The sequence below is a fragment of the Babylonia areolata genome, chromosome 11 (assembly GCF_041734735.1).
Source record: "Babylonia areolata isolate BAREFJ2019XMU chromosome 11, ASM4173473v1, whole genome shotgun sequence".
Lineage (NCBI taxonomy): Eukaryota > Metazoa > Mollusca > Gastropoda > Neogastropoda > Buccinidae > Babylonia > Babylonia areolata.
The window spans coordinates 7,198,359-7,216,221 of NC_134886.1; the positions used below are offsets into that span (position 1 = coordinate 7,198,359).

At 39.1% G+C, this 17,863-nt stretch overlaps 1 protein-coding gene across 1 annotated transcript; it reads left to right on the forward strand.

Annotated features, from left to right (window-relative positions):
* Positions 1-701: 701 nt before the first annotated feature.
* Positions 702-17,858, forward strand: LOC143287781 (uncharacterized). Its single transcript, XM_076596065.1, has 5 exons — positions 702-896; positions 10,068-10,254; positions 14,745-14,861; positions 17,407-17,695; positions 17,827-17,858. The coding sequence occupies exons 1-5, from the start codon at positions 781-783 to the stop codon at positions 17,856-17,858; spliced, it is 741 nt and encodes a 246-aa protein (XP_076452180.1). The 5' UTR covers positions 702-780.
* The last annotated feature ends 5 nt before the right edge of the window (positions 17,859-17,863 follow it).

The window sequence follows — 17,863 nt, forward strand, 5'->3', positions numbered from 1 at the left end:
AGGAGCTAAATCAGTCGGACTAACCTCGTTAAAGAAAAGAAAACAATGTCGGATGACTGCACTGAGACTTCTGATATCATATCCACTGAAACTTTGTTCTGTCAATATCAGTCCACGCTTTAAATGACATTTTTGTTTTTTTCTTTCTTAAAAAAAAAAAAAAAAAAAAAAAAAAGTCTTGAGGAAGTGATTAAGATCACGAAAACGTCGGCACCTATATCGATCCACATTTCATCCCCTGCACTCCTATGTGTGACTGACGGCGCGAACGTCCACGCCTTGTCAAGTTGTGAACACCCTACTCATTCCGTTTTGAGGGGTAAATTGTGGATATTGCCAAAACACGCAGTTTTAAACCAGGCCACACACAGCCCAAGTCCGTCTACGAATCCCCTTTGTTTTTTTGTTTTTTGGGTTTTTTTTAATAAAAAAAAAAAAAAGGCTGACTGAAAACGTGACGCAAAGCGCCTGCCGGCCTAACGATTCAGTAGAACCTGCGGCCAGCCCACTCTCCTGTGCAGGTTGGCTGACGTGTTCGTTAGACACACTAAACGAGACTACTACAGTGGAGTATGTGTTTCAGCGATCGATACACAGTGTTGCCATGGTTTCACAGACGCCCTTTCAGCCTCCGTAAAGTGCATCAACAGTCGGGTCTGCTGTGAGAAAATCCAGGACTCGCTGGCTGTGGTTTCTGTCGACAAGAAATCATTACTTCCTTCTGCATCAGAAAGCTTGCTCGGCCGCCATTCTTTCGCGCGTTGATTTCAAAGCCAGTAAATGGTATGTGTTTGTGGCCGTTTTCCCCTGCCTATGGATAGCAGAGAGCAACCTCAGTGGGTTTTTCGACACGTTGGGCCACCTGCAACAATTCCCGAGTGTGTTGAAGTTGTTGAGTAAGTAGTGTTTGCATGTTTTCCCATTTATGTCGTCTGTATCATAATTCTAGCCACTGGTATTTTAGGTCGTGTTTACGAAGTAAGCTGTACATGTATGGAGATAGATCTGCTTGTGATAGCTCGGTGGATCGTCACGGCTGAGTTTTGAGATAGGCTGGTGAGTGACTGATGCACTGTGGTACTTAATCTGGGTTACATGCAGCGTTGTGACAAGCGATAAAAATTACGCATTCCTTAAATGTATAATCGAATACATGCCATGTCGATGAATTAAAAGTTGTTTTTAGGCTTAAGCGATTAAGTTTGGTTTTTAACTACTTTCTAGCGATTCACTAATCGAACGAAAGTGCAGTCATAAACAAAGAAAGTAATATGCTTTTTTTCCCAAAGAGTACAGACCAACACTTTGTTGGCAATAAATAGATGAGGCCAACATAATCACCAGAAGAAGAAGAAGAAGAGAAGAAGGGTGCAAACTGATCAAACCATGATATAGGCTACACCACATCTGCCTATAAAGCAACTAAACATGTCAGACTTATCTGAAGATCCAATGCCCAGGTGAGGCCTTGAGAGCCTGTGGACCAAATTCTAAAAGTATATATGTGTATGATTAATAGTGAAGAGTGGTAACTCCCTCCATTCACAAGGTACACAACTTCAAGTCAGTGCTGCTTATGCTACTGATTCAGCTAACACATAGGTAAAATTAAATTTTTTTTTAAAAAGTACATTGGAACAAACCCAGACACTTCCTCGAAAAGGAAGTGCTGGGCCTGTCCTTATACCGATCATTTGACATGTGCACGCAGCAGCAAAGACAGAAGAAATGTGCAAACACAAATTAGCTTTTATTCAAGACTGGTGTACCCTCTTTAATCCTGAACAAGCAACACAGAACACATGAACAATACAGAACAAACACATGGTTGCCTCGGTGGTTTTTCAACAGGAAATTAACAAATAACGAGACCAGGAGATGAAATGATTAACAAATAGTAAAGAGTGGTAACTCTTTCCATTCACAAGTTACACAACTTCAAGTCAGTGCTGCTTACGCTACCAATTCAGCTAGCACACAGGTAAATAAAAAGGTACACTGGAACAAACCCAGACACTTCCTCATAAAGAAAGCACCAGGCCTGTCCTTATACCGATAATTTGACATAACATGTGCACACAGCAGTAAAGACAGAAGAAATGTGCAAACACAAATGAGCTTTTATTCAAGACTGGCATAGCCTCTAGTTTAATCCTGAACAAGCCACTCAGAACACATGAACAATACAGAACACAAACAAAATCGAAATGAAATAAACACAGCTAAGTAAAGTAAATAGCTAAATAACTATACCCAAAAAAAAAACAAAACAAAACAAAAAAAAACTATGTAAAACTACCAGACTATGATTTATATTGTGCTTTTTTGACACCCATAGACTTGGAATGTAATCAATTTCAAGGGGGCATCAAATCATAGATTTTTTTTATGAAATGAATGAATGAAAAATAAATAAATAAATCATAGATAAACAAATTGTAAAGTTTAATGATTATCTTACCTTTTTTTTCTTTGTACCATTAGACTAAAGTTTGCTGGTATGAACTGCTTTAAAAAGCTAGATGTAGCATTGAAGAGAAGCTTTGTGGATAGTGTTAGCCTTTCATTTTGTTGTTTGTATTTATATTATATATAATATAATATATTATTATTAGATTATAATATACAGAGAGAGAGAGAAAATTCTTAGATGGAGCTATACCCAGTTCACAGTTTGTATTGTAAAGATAGAGATATTCCCTTTCAAATTCAGTATGATGCAATTCTCAGGTGAATCATGCACATAATCTGCTCTTATTTCAATACCATTTTGTGCATAATAAAGGTATCATAAGGACAAACCATAACAAAACAGAGCTACATTATGTTTGCACACAGGAGAGATGTATCTAGACAATACAGTCAGGGTGGTTTCAACATCAGTGAAAAAATTTTACAGTGCCACAACATATGAACAAGACAGAGCAATGCACTGTACAAAAGAAAAAGCACAGGCACAGATGTATACATGTATAGACTGCTACACAAAATACACACACACACACACACACACACACACACACCACCACCACCATGCATACAGAGACATGTATATTATTCCAGCGTACAATGCAGGCATACACTCATATGTTCACAAAGGCAATCACAAAGGCAATAAATTTTCTTTTCACAGCTTCCAGAAATATCTTTTCACTCACTGACATGCTTGAACCAACTGAAAGGACTGGGTTTTCTTGGGGTTTTTTTAAATGTGGGTTTTCTTTAGCCTGTGACAAACTAATGCATTCATGTTCCCAGCCAACTTATATGATTTATGATACATTATAATTAGCGAACATTGAACTGAAGGGTCCCCCCTCTCTTTTTGATTTTAAAGTTATCTATGAAGCTTACATCAGCTTTAACTATTACACTCCTCTGAACAAAATAAAGGCCTGAACAAGGTATAAAAAAAAAAAGGAAAAAAAAAAAGGTGTATTTTAAATTTTAAGGTGTACTCGACTGTTGGCCGCCATTCTTTCTGTTTCCGGACCTTGCAGTTGGAATGAACTTCCTCTTTCGCTTTGTCAAGACTCCACACTCAGCTCTTTCAAGTCTGGCCTTAAAGACCCACCTCTTCCCAAAATAGCCTCCCTTCCCTGCCTCTTCCTTGTCTTCAGATTCTCCAGTTTTAGAGTTACGCATGCGTGTGAATGACTGGTGCGAAAGTGCTTTGATTTGTCTCTGTGCAAGATTCAGGACTATAAAAATACCATTATTATTATTATTACATTATTAAAAAGAACAGGCAATGACATCTTCATTGTATTATGATGGTTCTCTTTGTGTCAGGTGCTATGTCCACATGAAATGAATGGGATCCAGCATCATTTTATGAAATCAAGCGCATGAAAGACCCAAAAGTCTGAAAAAAAAGAAATTGATGTAATTTTGTTGCTGAAAACTTTTTAAATTTAAAACTTTTTTTCTTTTTTTTTTCCCCCACTAAACACAAACCAGGAAAAAAAAAAGAAAGAAAAGAATATTTAAGTCAGACCATATCACAAGAAACATGACTTAAGTAATATTAAACAAAGTTGACTCTGAAATCACAGAGTATGACATATGATATGTATGCAATTTCAAAGTCATCTGAAAGTTGTAATGATATACAAACGAAATATGAATGATAATGATTATTTAACTGGCACAAAATGAAACAGACAGCCTGATGTTCCGATCGGTATCCAATGTATGAGTGGGTGTGCAAATAAATTTTATGTAATCACAATCACATTTGCTTCTGAATACATGCATACTCATGCATATCTATTCACAGTATTCATCCATGCATGTGCACTCACTCACACACACACACATACACACAGACACAGACACACACGCGCGCGCGCACACACACACACAGACACAGACACACACACACACACACACACACACACACAGAGTTAAAAAAAAAAAAAAAGCATCAGATATCATTAGTGTTACGGAATCAAAAGACAAGCAAATTGCAAAAATACCTTCTTTTTCACCAGTCCCTGAATGGGAGCAGTGTAAAGCTACCTTTGACATGGATTATACAGATTTATCCAAGAACCAGTCACCATTTTTGTTAAAACCTGAAGTGCTCTCCCATATAGAAAATCAATATTCAAATTATCTAAAAATATACACAGACGGATCTGTTCTAGAAGATGGTAATTCAGGAGCGGCTTTTGTAATTCCTTCATTTAGAATAGATAAATTATACTATATTGGTAGACAATATTCCATTTTCACAGCTGAACTTATAGCCATACTTATGGCCTTAAATTATATTTCAGACATTCCGAAAACTGTAAGTGAAATTTTATTATGTGTAGACTCAAAGTCAGTGCTACTAGCTATAGAATCTTCAAATTCAAAGAAGCGAATTGAGTTGACAGTGGAAATAAAACATATTATTCACCAACTGACAAAATAGGGCATTAAAATAACTTTCTGTTGGGTACCTTCGCACTATGGAATATCTTCAAACGAGTGGGTAGACCAAGCAGCTAGAAGAGCAGCACGTAATTTCGAAGGCGCAGTACAACTTGACATCCAGTTAGATCTGCATGAATGCATTAGTTGTAAAGAAAATGTATCTAGAAATCGATTTCAGAAATTACTTATAGATTCAAATAATCAATATTACCACCGTTGTGTAAACACAAAGAATGCAGCTAATCCCAAACATTTTCTAAATTCAACACCAGCAGCACATTCAAGACAAATTACAAGTCGAATGTATAGAATTCGTTTAAATGCCTTTCGTACAAAATTTTCTAAAAATATAAAATGTATATGCGGTAAGAAAATAACTGTAAGCCATCTACTCATTCATTGTCCGAACATAAGACCGTTAATTCCAAAAGATGTAGTTGATGACTTTTCTTCCAATATTTCATTAGCCACTGAAAAGATTTTGAATGATTATTCATTGCTTAGAATGTTTTCAGAAATGTTAAACTCCAGTCCAGTTGGTATCCTCCTTTGATGTATTATAATTAATGTTGTTATTTATATTTACATTGTTGTAGGTTAACACTTGTTGATATGCATATATACATATTCTCCCTCCTATGACACCTCATTCAATACACACTACAATCTCTTTAGACTTTTTCTTATAATGATATACCTTTCCTCTGATACATAACATGAATACTTTTTTACACTAATATTCACATGCACTCCCTTTCCTTTATCCACTACTTTACTCCTTTCCGTCTAAAAACACTTATAGTGAATAGACGTAAAACTGAAGATAAAACACAGTTAAAAAATTTTTTTTTAAAAGAATTTTTAAAGATGTTCGGTCTGAAAATATTTATTCTACCAATGTTATGCAGATGTTAGTTTATGCATGGGGTTGCTTGAGGTTATCCAAATTTTTAAACTAAAGGGATCTGTCTATCTATCTATCTAGTTTCTATTTATCTCTCCATCTATCTCAGTATCTGTCTATCTGTCTATCTATCTATCTATATGTTTATTATCTGCATCATCATAATCATTGCCCTTCTGGGGCACAAGCCATCCACAACAGTCTTCCACTAGTAGTGCCAGTCTTCTGTCTTGCCACTCTTGGGTCATCATCTGCAGCTCAGCACTCCCCAACCCCCACACACCCCCCTTCCCCCGGCGTCCTCTCTTCTGGGTGGTGGTGGTCTTGAGGTCACAGTGCCAGGCTGCGCTGTGGGTTCCACATCACAGCTTGTTGGGTTAGGATGGATGAAGGTTTTCACAAGGAGTCCACCTCCATCGTCTCGTCATATCAGCATCCTCTGGTGTGTTTCCGGCCAGAGGTGGGCATCGCTGATGATGTCTGGCTAGCAGGTCTGGAGGAATCTTCTGAAGCAGCTGTTGATACTCTTTTTTTTTTCTTTTTTTTTTTGTCTGTCACTCTGTGTTTTCCTTTTTTTTTCTGCCCCATCATCATCAGTGCCATTACTTCCACGCTGCTCATTCTGAGTCCCCAGTACACAGCCACACCCAGGTTTATCTGCTGTCACAGTCCCATTATGAGCAGTCCTCCACAGGGAACCATCAATGTTAGGTCACCAAGAGGCCTGGCACACCAGAGGAGACCCTGCACTACTGCTGAGTCACTCCGGTGGTGTTCAGTAGTGCCTGTTCTGATTTAACATGTTGTCTGTACTTTCAGATTCTTGATAGTGGTTTTCGGTGGAACCAGTCGTTGCTGACGGTGTCTAGCTATCAGATCAGGAGGAGTCTTATCTTCTGAAGCAGCTGTTGATACCTTTTTTTTTTTTTTTGTCTGTACATTCTTGATAATGGTTTTTGGTGTAACCAGTTGCTGCTGCTGATGCCTGGCTAGCACATCTGGAGGAATCTTCTGAAGCAGCTGTTGATAACTTTTTGACTCACTTGTGTAAACAGAGTGAGTCTATGTTTTAACCCGGTGTTCGGTTGTCTGTGTGTGTCTGTGTGTCTGTGGTAAACTTTAACATGACATTTTCTCTGCAAATACTTTGTCAGTTGACACCAAATTAGGCTTAAAAATAGGAAACATTCAGTTCTTTCCAGTCATCTTGTTTAAAACAATATTGCACCTCTGGGATGGGCACACACACAAAAAATGAAGCCTAATTATATGCAAACTGCATTTACTGTTATATTTATATTTTTTGTATTATCTAAACTTGGCACTTTGATCTGATATTCTGACCCAACAAGAAGAGCAGTCATTATTATCATTTTTTGTTCAAACAGGAACTTCTTTTGCTGAGCATGGAAGTTTTATTTATTTTGCAAACGTTTTGGTGCAGATAGTAAAAAAGGGAAATTACTCTGTAATTAATGCTAGGGGACTTAATTTGCTTTAAACTGATCTTTCTCCTCTTAAACATTACATTTTGAAATTATACTAAGTACATAAAAAATTTGGATTTTTTTTATTTTTTATTTTTTTTAAGTGTATCACAAGTGAGTCTTGAAGGCCTTGCCTCTTTTGTTTTCTTTTGTCAGCATTTATTGATGATGGTTTTTGGTGTAACTAGTTGTTGCTGGTGGTGTCTGGTTAGCAGATCTGGAGGAATCTTCTGAAGTGGCTGTTGCTACTTTTTTGTTGTTGTTGTCTGTACTTTCTTGAAAGTGGTTCTTGATGTAACCAATTGTTGTTGATAGTATCTGGCTAGCAGATCAGGATTCTTCTGAAGCAGCTGTTGATACATTTCTTCTTGTTGTTTTTTTTTGGGGGGGGGGGGAGGGGGGGGGGAAGGTGTTGGTGGGGGGGTTGGGGGGGTTGTTATTTTTTTGCCAAGGTACATTCTTTATTGTGGTTTTCAGTGTAGTCAGTTGTTGACTCACTTGTGTAAACAAAGTGAGTCTATGTTTTAACCTGGTGTTCGGTTGTCTCTGTGTGTGTGTGTGTCTGTGTGTGCGTGGTAAACTTTAACTTTGACATTTTCTCTGCAAATACTTAGGCATAAAAATAGGAAACATTCAGTTCTTTCCAGTCATCTTGTTTAAAACAATATTGCACCTCTGGGATGGGCACACACACACAAAAAAAGAATGAAGCCTAATTATATGCAAACTGCATTTACTGTTATATTTATATTTTTTGTATTCTCTAAACTTGGCACTTTGATCTGATATTCTGACCCAACAACAAGAGGAGTCATTATTATCATTTTTTGTTCAAACAGGAACTTCTTTTGCTCAGCATGGAAGTTTTATATATTTTGCAAACGTTTTGGTGCAGATAGTAAAAAAGGGAAATTACTCTAATTAATGCTAGGGGACTTAATTTGCTTTAAACTGATCTGTCTCATCTTAAACATTACATTTTGAAATTATACTAAGTACATAAAAAGCTTGGATTTTTTTGATTTTTTTAAGTGTATCACAAGTGAGTCTTGAAGGCCTTGCCTCTTTTGTTTTCTTTTGTCAGCATTTATTGATGATGGTTTTTGGTGTAACTAGTTGTTGCTGGTGGTGTCTGGTTAGTAGATCTGGAGGAATCTTCTGAAGTGGCTGTTGCTACTTTTTTGTTGTTGTTGTTGTCTGTACTTTCTTGAAAGTGGTTCTTGATGTAACCAGTTGTTGTTGATAGTATCTGGCTAGCAGATCAGGAGGATTTTTCTGAAGCAGCTGTTGATACATTTCTTGTCTTTTTTGGGGGGAAGGTGGTGGGGGGTGGGGTGGGAGGGTTGTTTTTTTTTTTTTTTGCCAAGGTACATTCTTTATCTATTGTGGTTTTCAGTGTAGTCAGTTGTTGACTCACTTGTGTAAACAAAGGGAGTCTATGTTTTAACCCGGTGTTCGGTTGTCTGTGTGTGTGTCTGTGTGTCCATGGTAAACTTTAACATTGACATTTTCTCTGCAAATATTTTGTCAGTTGACACCAAATTAGGCATAAAAATAGGAAACATTCAGTTCTTTCCAGTCATCTTGTGTAAAACAATACTGCACCTCTGGGATGGGCACAAAAAATAAAAAAATGAAGCCTAATTATATGCAAACTGCATTTACTGTTATATTTATATTTTTTGTATTCTCTAAACTTGGCACTTTGATCTGATATTCTGACCCAACAAGAAGAGCAGTCATTATTATCATTTTTTGTTCAAACAGGAACTTCTTTTGCTGAGCATGGAAGTTTTATTTATTTTGCAAACGTTTTGGTGCAGATAGTAAAAAAGGGAAATTACTCTGTAATTAATGCTAGGGGAGTTAATTTGCTTTAAACCGATCTTTCTCATCTTAAACATTATATTTTGAAATTATACTCAATACATAAAAAGCTTGGATTTTTTTAAATTTTTTTTTTTAAAGTGTATCACAAGTGAGTCTTGAAGGCCTTGCCTCTCTTGTTTCTTTTGAGGTCCACATGTTCTTGAGCTGTTCTTGCCTGACTGCTTCTTACTCTGATGTCTGATCTGTTTGTATCCAGATCTGTTTATTGTAATTTCGTGGTAAAATTGAAATCATTTACCCCAGAGGGTGAATTTGTGGAGGGGGAGAAAACTCTGAAAGGTGTGGGATATGTTCCCGCACCCTTAGATTCTCTTGCTTCATAGGCAGACGTGTTACTGTGATGCCACTACACATATTGTAGTACATTGTATTGTATTCATGTCTGCTTTTCTGCTTTGGAGAAAAGAGGAGCTTAGCAGAATGGTTAAGATATATATATGCCAATATACAGTGTCTGTGAGAGTCTGGGTTTGAATCCTAGTCTAACCTTTTCTCCTAGGTTTGACTGGAAAACCAAACAGAGCTTCTAGTGATACAGATCAGATGATAAACCCAGGTTCCATGTGTGGCAGACACTTGGCACACTGAAAAAGAACCCATGGCAACATAAGTGTTGTCCTCTGGCAAAATTCTGTAGAATAAATCCACTCTGATAGGTACACACACACACACACACACACACACACACACATATATATATATATATATATATATGCATGCACTCAAGGCCTAAGTGCATTGGGCTATGCTGTTGGTCAAGCTTCCGCACAGCAGCAGATACATGTGGTGTAGCGTACGTGCATGGATTCGTCCGGAACGCTGTGACGCCTCCCTGGAGAAACTGACACCAAACTCTGCTGCAGGTTGAAGGAAGGAGCCGTGACGTTTGGTCGAGGAGCGACAGCGGACGTGTACATCGACTCCTTGCTGTTGCGGAACTTCATCTCTCGGCGCCATGCGGTGGTGGAGGGCAAGAGAGAGCAGGACAGCCATCTCCACTTTGTCCTGCACAACTACGGTCTAAACGGAACCTACGTCAATGACGTGCGAGTAAGTCGGGTTTTTGACTCACTTGGGTAAACAAAGTGAGTCTATGTTTTAACCCGGTGTTCGGTTGTCTGTGTGTGTGTGTGTGTGTGTGTCCATGTGTCTGTGTGTCCGTGGTAAACTTTAACATTGATATTTTCTCTGCAAATACTTTGTCAGTTGTCACCAAATTTGGCATAAAAATAGGAAAAATTCAGTTCTTTCCAGTCATCTTGTTTAAAACAATATTGCACTTCTGGGATGGGCACAAAAACAAAACAAAAAAAAAGAAGCCTAATTATATGCAAGCTGCATTTACTGTTATATTTATATTTTTTGTATTCTCTAAACTTGGCACTTTGACCTCTTATTCTGACACAACAACAAGAGGAGTCATTATTATCATTTTTTGTTCAAGCAGGAACTTCTTTTGCTAAGCATGGAATTTTTATTTATTTTGCAAACGTTTTGGGGCAGATAGTAAAAAAGGGAAATTACTCTGTAATTAATGCTAGGGGACTTAATTTATCACAAGTGAGTCTTGAAGGCCTTGCCTCTCTTGTTTGATATTTTTATTTCCAGTGATGTGTAAGTAATTACAGTCTGTGTTTGTTTGTTTTTTTAATTAATAATGTGTGAGTAAGCAAGAATTTTGTTTTTCTTTTTTTTTTTTTTAAATTGAATGATGAGCAAATAAGTTGGGGATTTTTTTAGAAATGATTTGTGACTAGTTTGGGATTTTTTTTTCAATGATATGTATGTGGTGGGTGATTTTTTTCAATGATGAGGGTAAATTGGGAAATTAAAACACACACACATGCACGCATGCATGGACATCACGCATTTTTGTGTGTTTGTGTGTGTTTCTCCCATTGTGTGAATGTTTGTGTATGTGTGTGTGTGTGTGTACATGCATGTGTCCCATTGTATATGTATTTATGTTGGATTGCAATGGAAAGTTCTTGCTGTGTGAGATTTTGAGAGGACGAAACTGAATCGGACGTTTACTTTGTCATGTGCAAGACATTATTCTTCACTTTGTGTCAAATAATGCTGTAGAGGGTCTGTCTCTACCTTTAGAGAGGACTCACTGCCATGGAATGAAAATCTCCGCAGCTTAAAACGGGCTTTAGAGGGTCATAGGAATAAGGAAGGGGAGGTGGGGGGGGGGGGGGGGGGGGGAGTGTCTTATAGAAAGAAACAGGATACAGCAGCCTGGATTTCACACAAAGAAACTATTGTGACAAAGTGTAACACAATACAACACAGTAGGATGTTCTGCTGGTTTTGACGTAAGGTTTTCCTTGTTGTTTTTTTCAACCGTCTTCAATTCACTCTGGCCACAGCTTAATTCAAGGAAGAGTTTCTCAGTGAAATTTGTGAATACAAGGGGGTTTCACTTAAAATCTGTAAAGTGGAAACCCTGGTAAACTAAAGTTGCTACTTAGTTTGTGTACAGACTGTAGTATATATTTATTTATTTGTTTGTTTCTTTCTTTATTTATTGATGTCTCATTTTGAAAATATTAATTGATTTTGATTCAGAAAAATTCTTGTGAGTGCAGTTCTGCCTGAATGTTTTCAAAAGTTGAGATAATATTTGGCTTCCCTGCTTCTTTTCCATGGGGAGTGATATTTTCTTCATTCAGTGACTCACTAACATGAGGGCTAGGGCAGAGTACTTTACCAAATTTATTTTACAGTACACATCTATATAATATAGGGCTTTTTGTTCATGAAAATACAAAACAGCTTGGATGACTGAGATATGTGTTTTTTTTTATAACTTTGTTTTTGAAGTCAAGAAGAAGGGAAAAAATCTGTGAGTTTGCAGAGTGTAAAATTGTATAGATCTAGACTTGTCACATGCACACACCACACTGAATAACACATGCGGGGGCGCGTGTACACACACACACACACACACACACACACACACACACACACAAAATCTGTGAGTTTGCAGAGTGTAAAATTGTATAGATCTAGACTTGTCACATGCACACACCACACTGAATAACACATGCGGGGGCGCGCGTACACACACACACACACACACACACACACACACACACACACACACACACACACACACACACAAAATCTGTGAGTTTGCAGAGTGTAAAATTGTATAGATCTAGACTTGTCACATGCACACACCACACTGAATAACACATGCGGGGGCGCGCGTACACACACACACGCACACACACACACACACACACACACACACACACACACCCATACACACACACACACAAGCGTTGAATAACACAAACATTGAATAACTTGTCTGGTTTTATTATCACTTTCAGCATATTCAAGCAACATGGAAATGAACAGAAAAAAACAGAATTGTAAAAAAAAAAAAAAAAAATGCACACACACAAAAACAGCCCATCAGGCTGAATAGAGTTCTTTGTCAGTCAACGTGTCACGCCCTTGTAGGGGTGGCATGGAGGGGCTTGGATATGAGGGTGGTGGGGGTCCTGTATTGTATTGTGTTGTGTTGTATTATGTTTTTTCACAACAGATTTCTCTGTGCCCACCCTTTCTCTTTCTTCTTTTTTTTTTTTTTTTTTTTTTTTTTTTCTGCTGACGAGTATAGTTGTTTTACTATCAAAGTAGATTTTTCTTCATGATTTTGCTCGGGACAACCCTTTTGTTGCTGTGGGTTCTTTTACGTGCGCTAAGTGCATGCTACACATTCAAAGTCTAGCGGAGGGAGAGAAAGTTCTGGTGAGTGTGGGATAATTGAGAGAAATAAGAGAATGAAACATTTTTAAAAGTCTGCCTTTGTTAGGTGGTGATTGATCAAATTATGAATTAGGGTTTGGCATTGAAGTTCAGAATGAATTTTAAGGGATGGTTAGAAATAAATATTTGCAACAATTTGCATCATAAATATTGAAAAGAGATGTTAATTTCCAACAAGGTACTTGTAAAAAATGTTCACATTAAAGAAAACCAACTTTATTTAACTGTACATGTAATATATTTAACCTTCTTTGAACAGAAAACCATTTGTATTAATAATTAGTCAAGAGTATCATTAATATTGATAATCAGCAGGTACTATTCATCATCAGCAAGAGTATTATTCATAATCACTCAAGAAAGTTGGAAATTGTTAACGTCCTGATTTTTTTTTTTTTGTTGTTGTTGTTGTTTATCATTATTTTGTGTTTTTGTCTGTGTGTAAAGTTTGATAATCAATAGTTAATAGATGATTTGGAAGTACTACTATTGGGAAATGTTGTTTGATTTTATTTCACATTTTCTAACTTTGCTGTTTGCATATCTAAGTCAAGTCAACTTTATTATCTTCAAAGATAATTTCAGTTTCACAGTTCACACATATTTGGTTCACAAGTTGGGCATGTTGTTTCTTAAATGATGATGTAATTCTCCAAGCTCCAGCTGATCGGCGGGAGTTTAAGTTCTGTCAGAACTGTTACTTTTGAAAGCTACTTCAACATTCTTGCTTTGGTCAACTTCACAGGGCCTTTTGTCCTGAACAAAGATTCATCATCTGCTTCAAAAGTGCAGAAATTAAATTTTTTTGACCAGTTCAGGGAATTTTGAGGATTCAAGGGTTTTTTTGTGTGTGTTTTTTTTGTTGTTGTTGTTTTGGGGTTTTTTTTATGTATAATCTTGTACAAAAACTATACAAGATACAGAAGCAAAGTAAATGTTTTAGTGACAGAAAATGAATATAATTTTATTTACAGTATTTGGAATCTGAATCTGAGCTTTTTCCCCATTTATTTTGATTATAGATAACTATTCAAATATTTCAAAGTGATGCCAATAATTTTGTGCTCCAAAAATGTCTAACTCCACCTCCATAAAATGACATCTGAAAAGCAAACAAACAAAATACAACTGGAGATAGCATGCTAAGACATCAGGACGTCATGCAGGACGTCAGTGGAAGTCTTATGGGCGCTATGGCAACACTTTTTGTAGGAGGTCAGCTGAAGTCTTGTAGGCATTCAGCTGGTTAAAAGAGAGAGTGAGATTGAATACATCATATAATTTTGTGCTAAGTAGTAAAATGATTGTCACATTAATGATTAATCAATGTGTAGTTATTGTAGTGTTTACATACAGTACCCGTGAGCTATCGGGAAACCTAGCACAGATGACAGGCGTAGTTACGACGCGGAATAGAAAAAAATGATGCAGGAAAGATGGTAGGGTGAAGAAAAAAGAATGAAGTCAAAACGGTTCTCCTTATTATCATTGATTTGTCAGCATTGTCATGCGCTTAATACCAGTTAATCACAACAGTTGTGGCTTTCAGCAAAAAAACAAACAAAAAAACAACAAAAAAACCAAAAAAACTGAAAACGTTTCACCAACAGATAGCTAGGGCATACCCGTAGAATTGATTGGCTGTTAAGCTGCCTGGCTGTGAATTATGTGGTGGGCAAATGATGACAAGCAAAACACTGAACACATGTTTTATTTTGTGTGTTGTTCCCCCCCCCCCCCCCCCCCCACCCCCCCAGATTGGCCCTCTGCACCAGCTGCGAGAAGGGGACCGGGTGACCTTTGGCCACAAAAATGGCTACAAGGTCAAGGTCGGCGAAACTGCACAGCAGCCAGACTCAGAATTTCAGTTTGTTGTAAGTCATCTCTCTCTCTCTCTCTCTCTCTCTCTCTCTCTCTCTCTCTCTCTCTCTCTCTCTCTCTCTCTCTCTCTCTCCCTCACTCTCTGTTTCTCCCCCCCTCTCTCTCTCTCTCTCTCCCCCCTCCTCTCTCTCTCTCTCTCCCTTGCATGTGTTACTTGGAGCAACAGATTTCAATCATAGACATAATGTATCAAGATATATTTTCCATGCTGTCAATACAAGGGAAAAGTTAATCTGCAGTCAGTGATCAAGCATGGTGAAGTACTATATAAAAACAAATTTCTATATGATGGGCACATTGTTTGAGTATATATTCATTCGGTTTGTGCTGTGTTTGGTGTTGTTGTATTTGTATTTGTATTTCTTTTTATCACGACAGATTTCTCTGTGTGAAATTCGGGCTGCTCTCCCCAGGGAGAGCACGTCGCTACACTACAGCGCCACCCATTTTTTTGTATTTTTTCCTGCGTGCAGTTTTATTTGCTTTTCCTATCGAAGTGGATTTTTCTACAGAATTTTGCCAGGAACAATCCTTTTGTTGCCGTGGGTTCTTTTACGTGCGCTAAGTGCATGCTGCACACGGGACCTCGGTTTATCGTCTCATCCGAATGACTAGCGTCCAGACCACCACTCAAGGTCTAATGGAGGGAGAGAAAATATCGGCGGCTGAGCCGTGATTCGAACCAGCGCGCTCAGATTCTCTCGTTTCCTAGGCGGACGCGTTACGTCTAGGCCATCACTTCACATTGTTGTTGTTGCTATGGATAATACAATGTTATATGCAACCCCACCAACCCATCCTTCCCCATTGTATTGCGGCCCAAGGCTGGTGTACATAAACTCTTTGAGCCCTGACCACTGCTTTACCGGTGGTAGAGAAAAATGACACAATGCCTAGCCACCGGTTGAGCGGTGCGTAAACACTTGTGTCGTGTTTTGCTATTGGTTGACTTATATTGAAGAGCCAGTCAGAAAAACCGTAATATTCTGACGTATGTAGTACCAACATGGCCGCACCTTTTCACTGTGTTTTGTGCATGTGCTTTGGATAAAAAAAGATCGATTTCAATAGAAGTCAACCAATAGCAAAACACGACACAAGTGTTTGCGCACCACTCAACCGGTGGCTAGGCATTATGTCATTTTTCTCTACCACCGGTAAAGCGGTGGTCAGGGCACTCTTTTTATATCTGCCTGGACACATTAAATACCAATTATTGGCAAATTTTGGCTCAGGAGCTCAGGCAGATGGGTTAAAATTGCTCAGGAACTCAGGGCTCAAAGGGTTAAACTTTCTGACTTCTGAGTTCTCTCTCTCTCTCCCCATCACTGTCTGTTTCTCCCTCCTCTCTCTCTCTCTCTCTCCCTCTCCCTCTCCGTCACTCTCTATTTCTCCCCCCCCCCTCTCTCCCTCTCCTCTCTCCCTCACTCTCTGTTTCACCCCCCTCTCTCTCCCTCACTCTATTTCTCCCCCCTCTCTCTCTCCCTCACTCTCTATTTCTCCCCCCTCTTTCTCTGTCCCTCACTCTCTGTTTCTCCCCCCCCCCTCTCTCCCTATTTCTCTCTATTGAGTTTGGAGACGATAAGGCGGTGGTCTGTCCAGCACTCGGCGCCGCACATGGCCCTTGTGACTCGTACGTCCTGCCTGTCCCTCTTCCTGACGATGACAAAGTCGATAAGATGCCAATGCACAGAGCGAGGATGTATCCATGACGTCCTGTTACGGGTAGGGAGGCAGAAGACGGTGTTTGTGATAAGAAGGTCGTGCTCGGCACATGTCTGGAGTAGTTGACCATTGCTGTTACAGTTGCCAACCCCATGCTTCCCAGTCACACCTTCCCAGGAGGTGCTGTCACAGCCAACTCTCGCGTTAAAAGTCACCAAGAATGATGAGCTTGTCTGCGTTGGGAACAGGTGGTGATGACAGCGTTCAGGTCCTCGTAGAACTTGTCCTTGATCTCATCCAGGTTGGTCATGGTGGGCGCGTAGGCGCTAACAATGGTGGTTAACTTCCTCCCGTTGCATAAAGGGAATTTCATCGTCATCAGGCGATCGTTCACTCCTTTCGGGGGGCCAGCCAGCTTGCCAACAAGGGTTGTCTTCACTGCAAAGCCAACTCCAGCCTCACGCCTCTCTTCAGGTCCACGACCACTCCAAAAGAAGGTGTAGCCTGCGCCTCGCTCACAGAGTTCGCCTTCTTCTGCCAGTCTGGTCTCTCTCTCTCACACACACACACACACACACACACACACACACACACACAGACATGATTATGATGTGTGTATGTGAATATTTTTATGATTTTTATTACATAGATGATAGAAATGATTTTTTTTTCTTTTCATTTGTGCTGGATGTAGAAATAAAAAGTCATAATGCTCACTCCATGACCCTTGAAATGAAACATTGCCTTCCGCTTTCTTTCATCTTCTTTCTGACAGCCTTGTCTTCCTTTCATAATTGCTTGTTTGTTTGCTTGCTTGTTTTCTCTGTTTCTCTACTTCTCACCTTCTCATGATTTAATTTTGACATGTTGCAGTTTGAGCAATGTCAAACGGGGACAGCAGTTGTACGGCCCTTGCAGGAACACTGCCAGCAAGCCTATGCCAAAGGCAAGAGGCTGTGTCTGTCAGACACGGACCAGTCAGCGACCTCCATCACCCTGCCAGCTGAAGATGGCCCTGCCATGCCAAACAACTGCGATCAGCAGCTCCACGTCTCACCGGAGAGGAAGAAGAGATCAGGTCAGCGAAAAAGCGGTGACGATCTTTCGCAGTTGTCACCCTCGAGGGCTTCATCAGAAGCTCCGATCCCACGGCTTTCCAGGAGTGATACTAATGCTGGAGACTGTGAAACAAAATCAAAGTCATCCCCGGGCAGGGGGCTGCCGAAAGAGGGAGAGATTTGTGCAACCAAAGAAAACAAAGAGACAAATTCAGCTCCAAAGGATGTTGAGAAGAGAACCAATCTGTGCAGAAGACATTCAGGTGACGATG

Bases quoted from the DNA above. Each gene is read 5' to 3' on its own strand.
- LOC143287781 (XM_076596065.1), top strand. From the start codon at position 781: ATGGTATGTGTTTGTGGCCGTTTTCCCCTGCCTATGGATAGCAGAGAG. The intron at 10,255-14,744 runs GTAAGTCGGGTT...CCACCCCCCCAG, and splicing joins CCTACGTCAATGACGTGCGA to ATTGGCCCTCTGCACCAGCT. The intron at 17,696-17,826 runs GTGATACTAATG...GATGTTGAGAAG, and splicing joins GATCCCACGGCTTTCCAGGA to AGAACCAATCTGTGCAGAAG.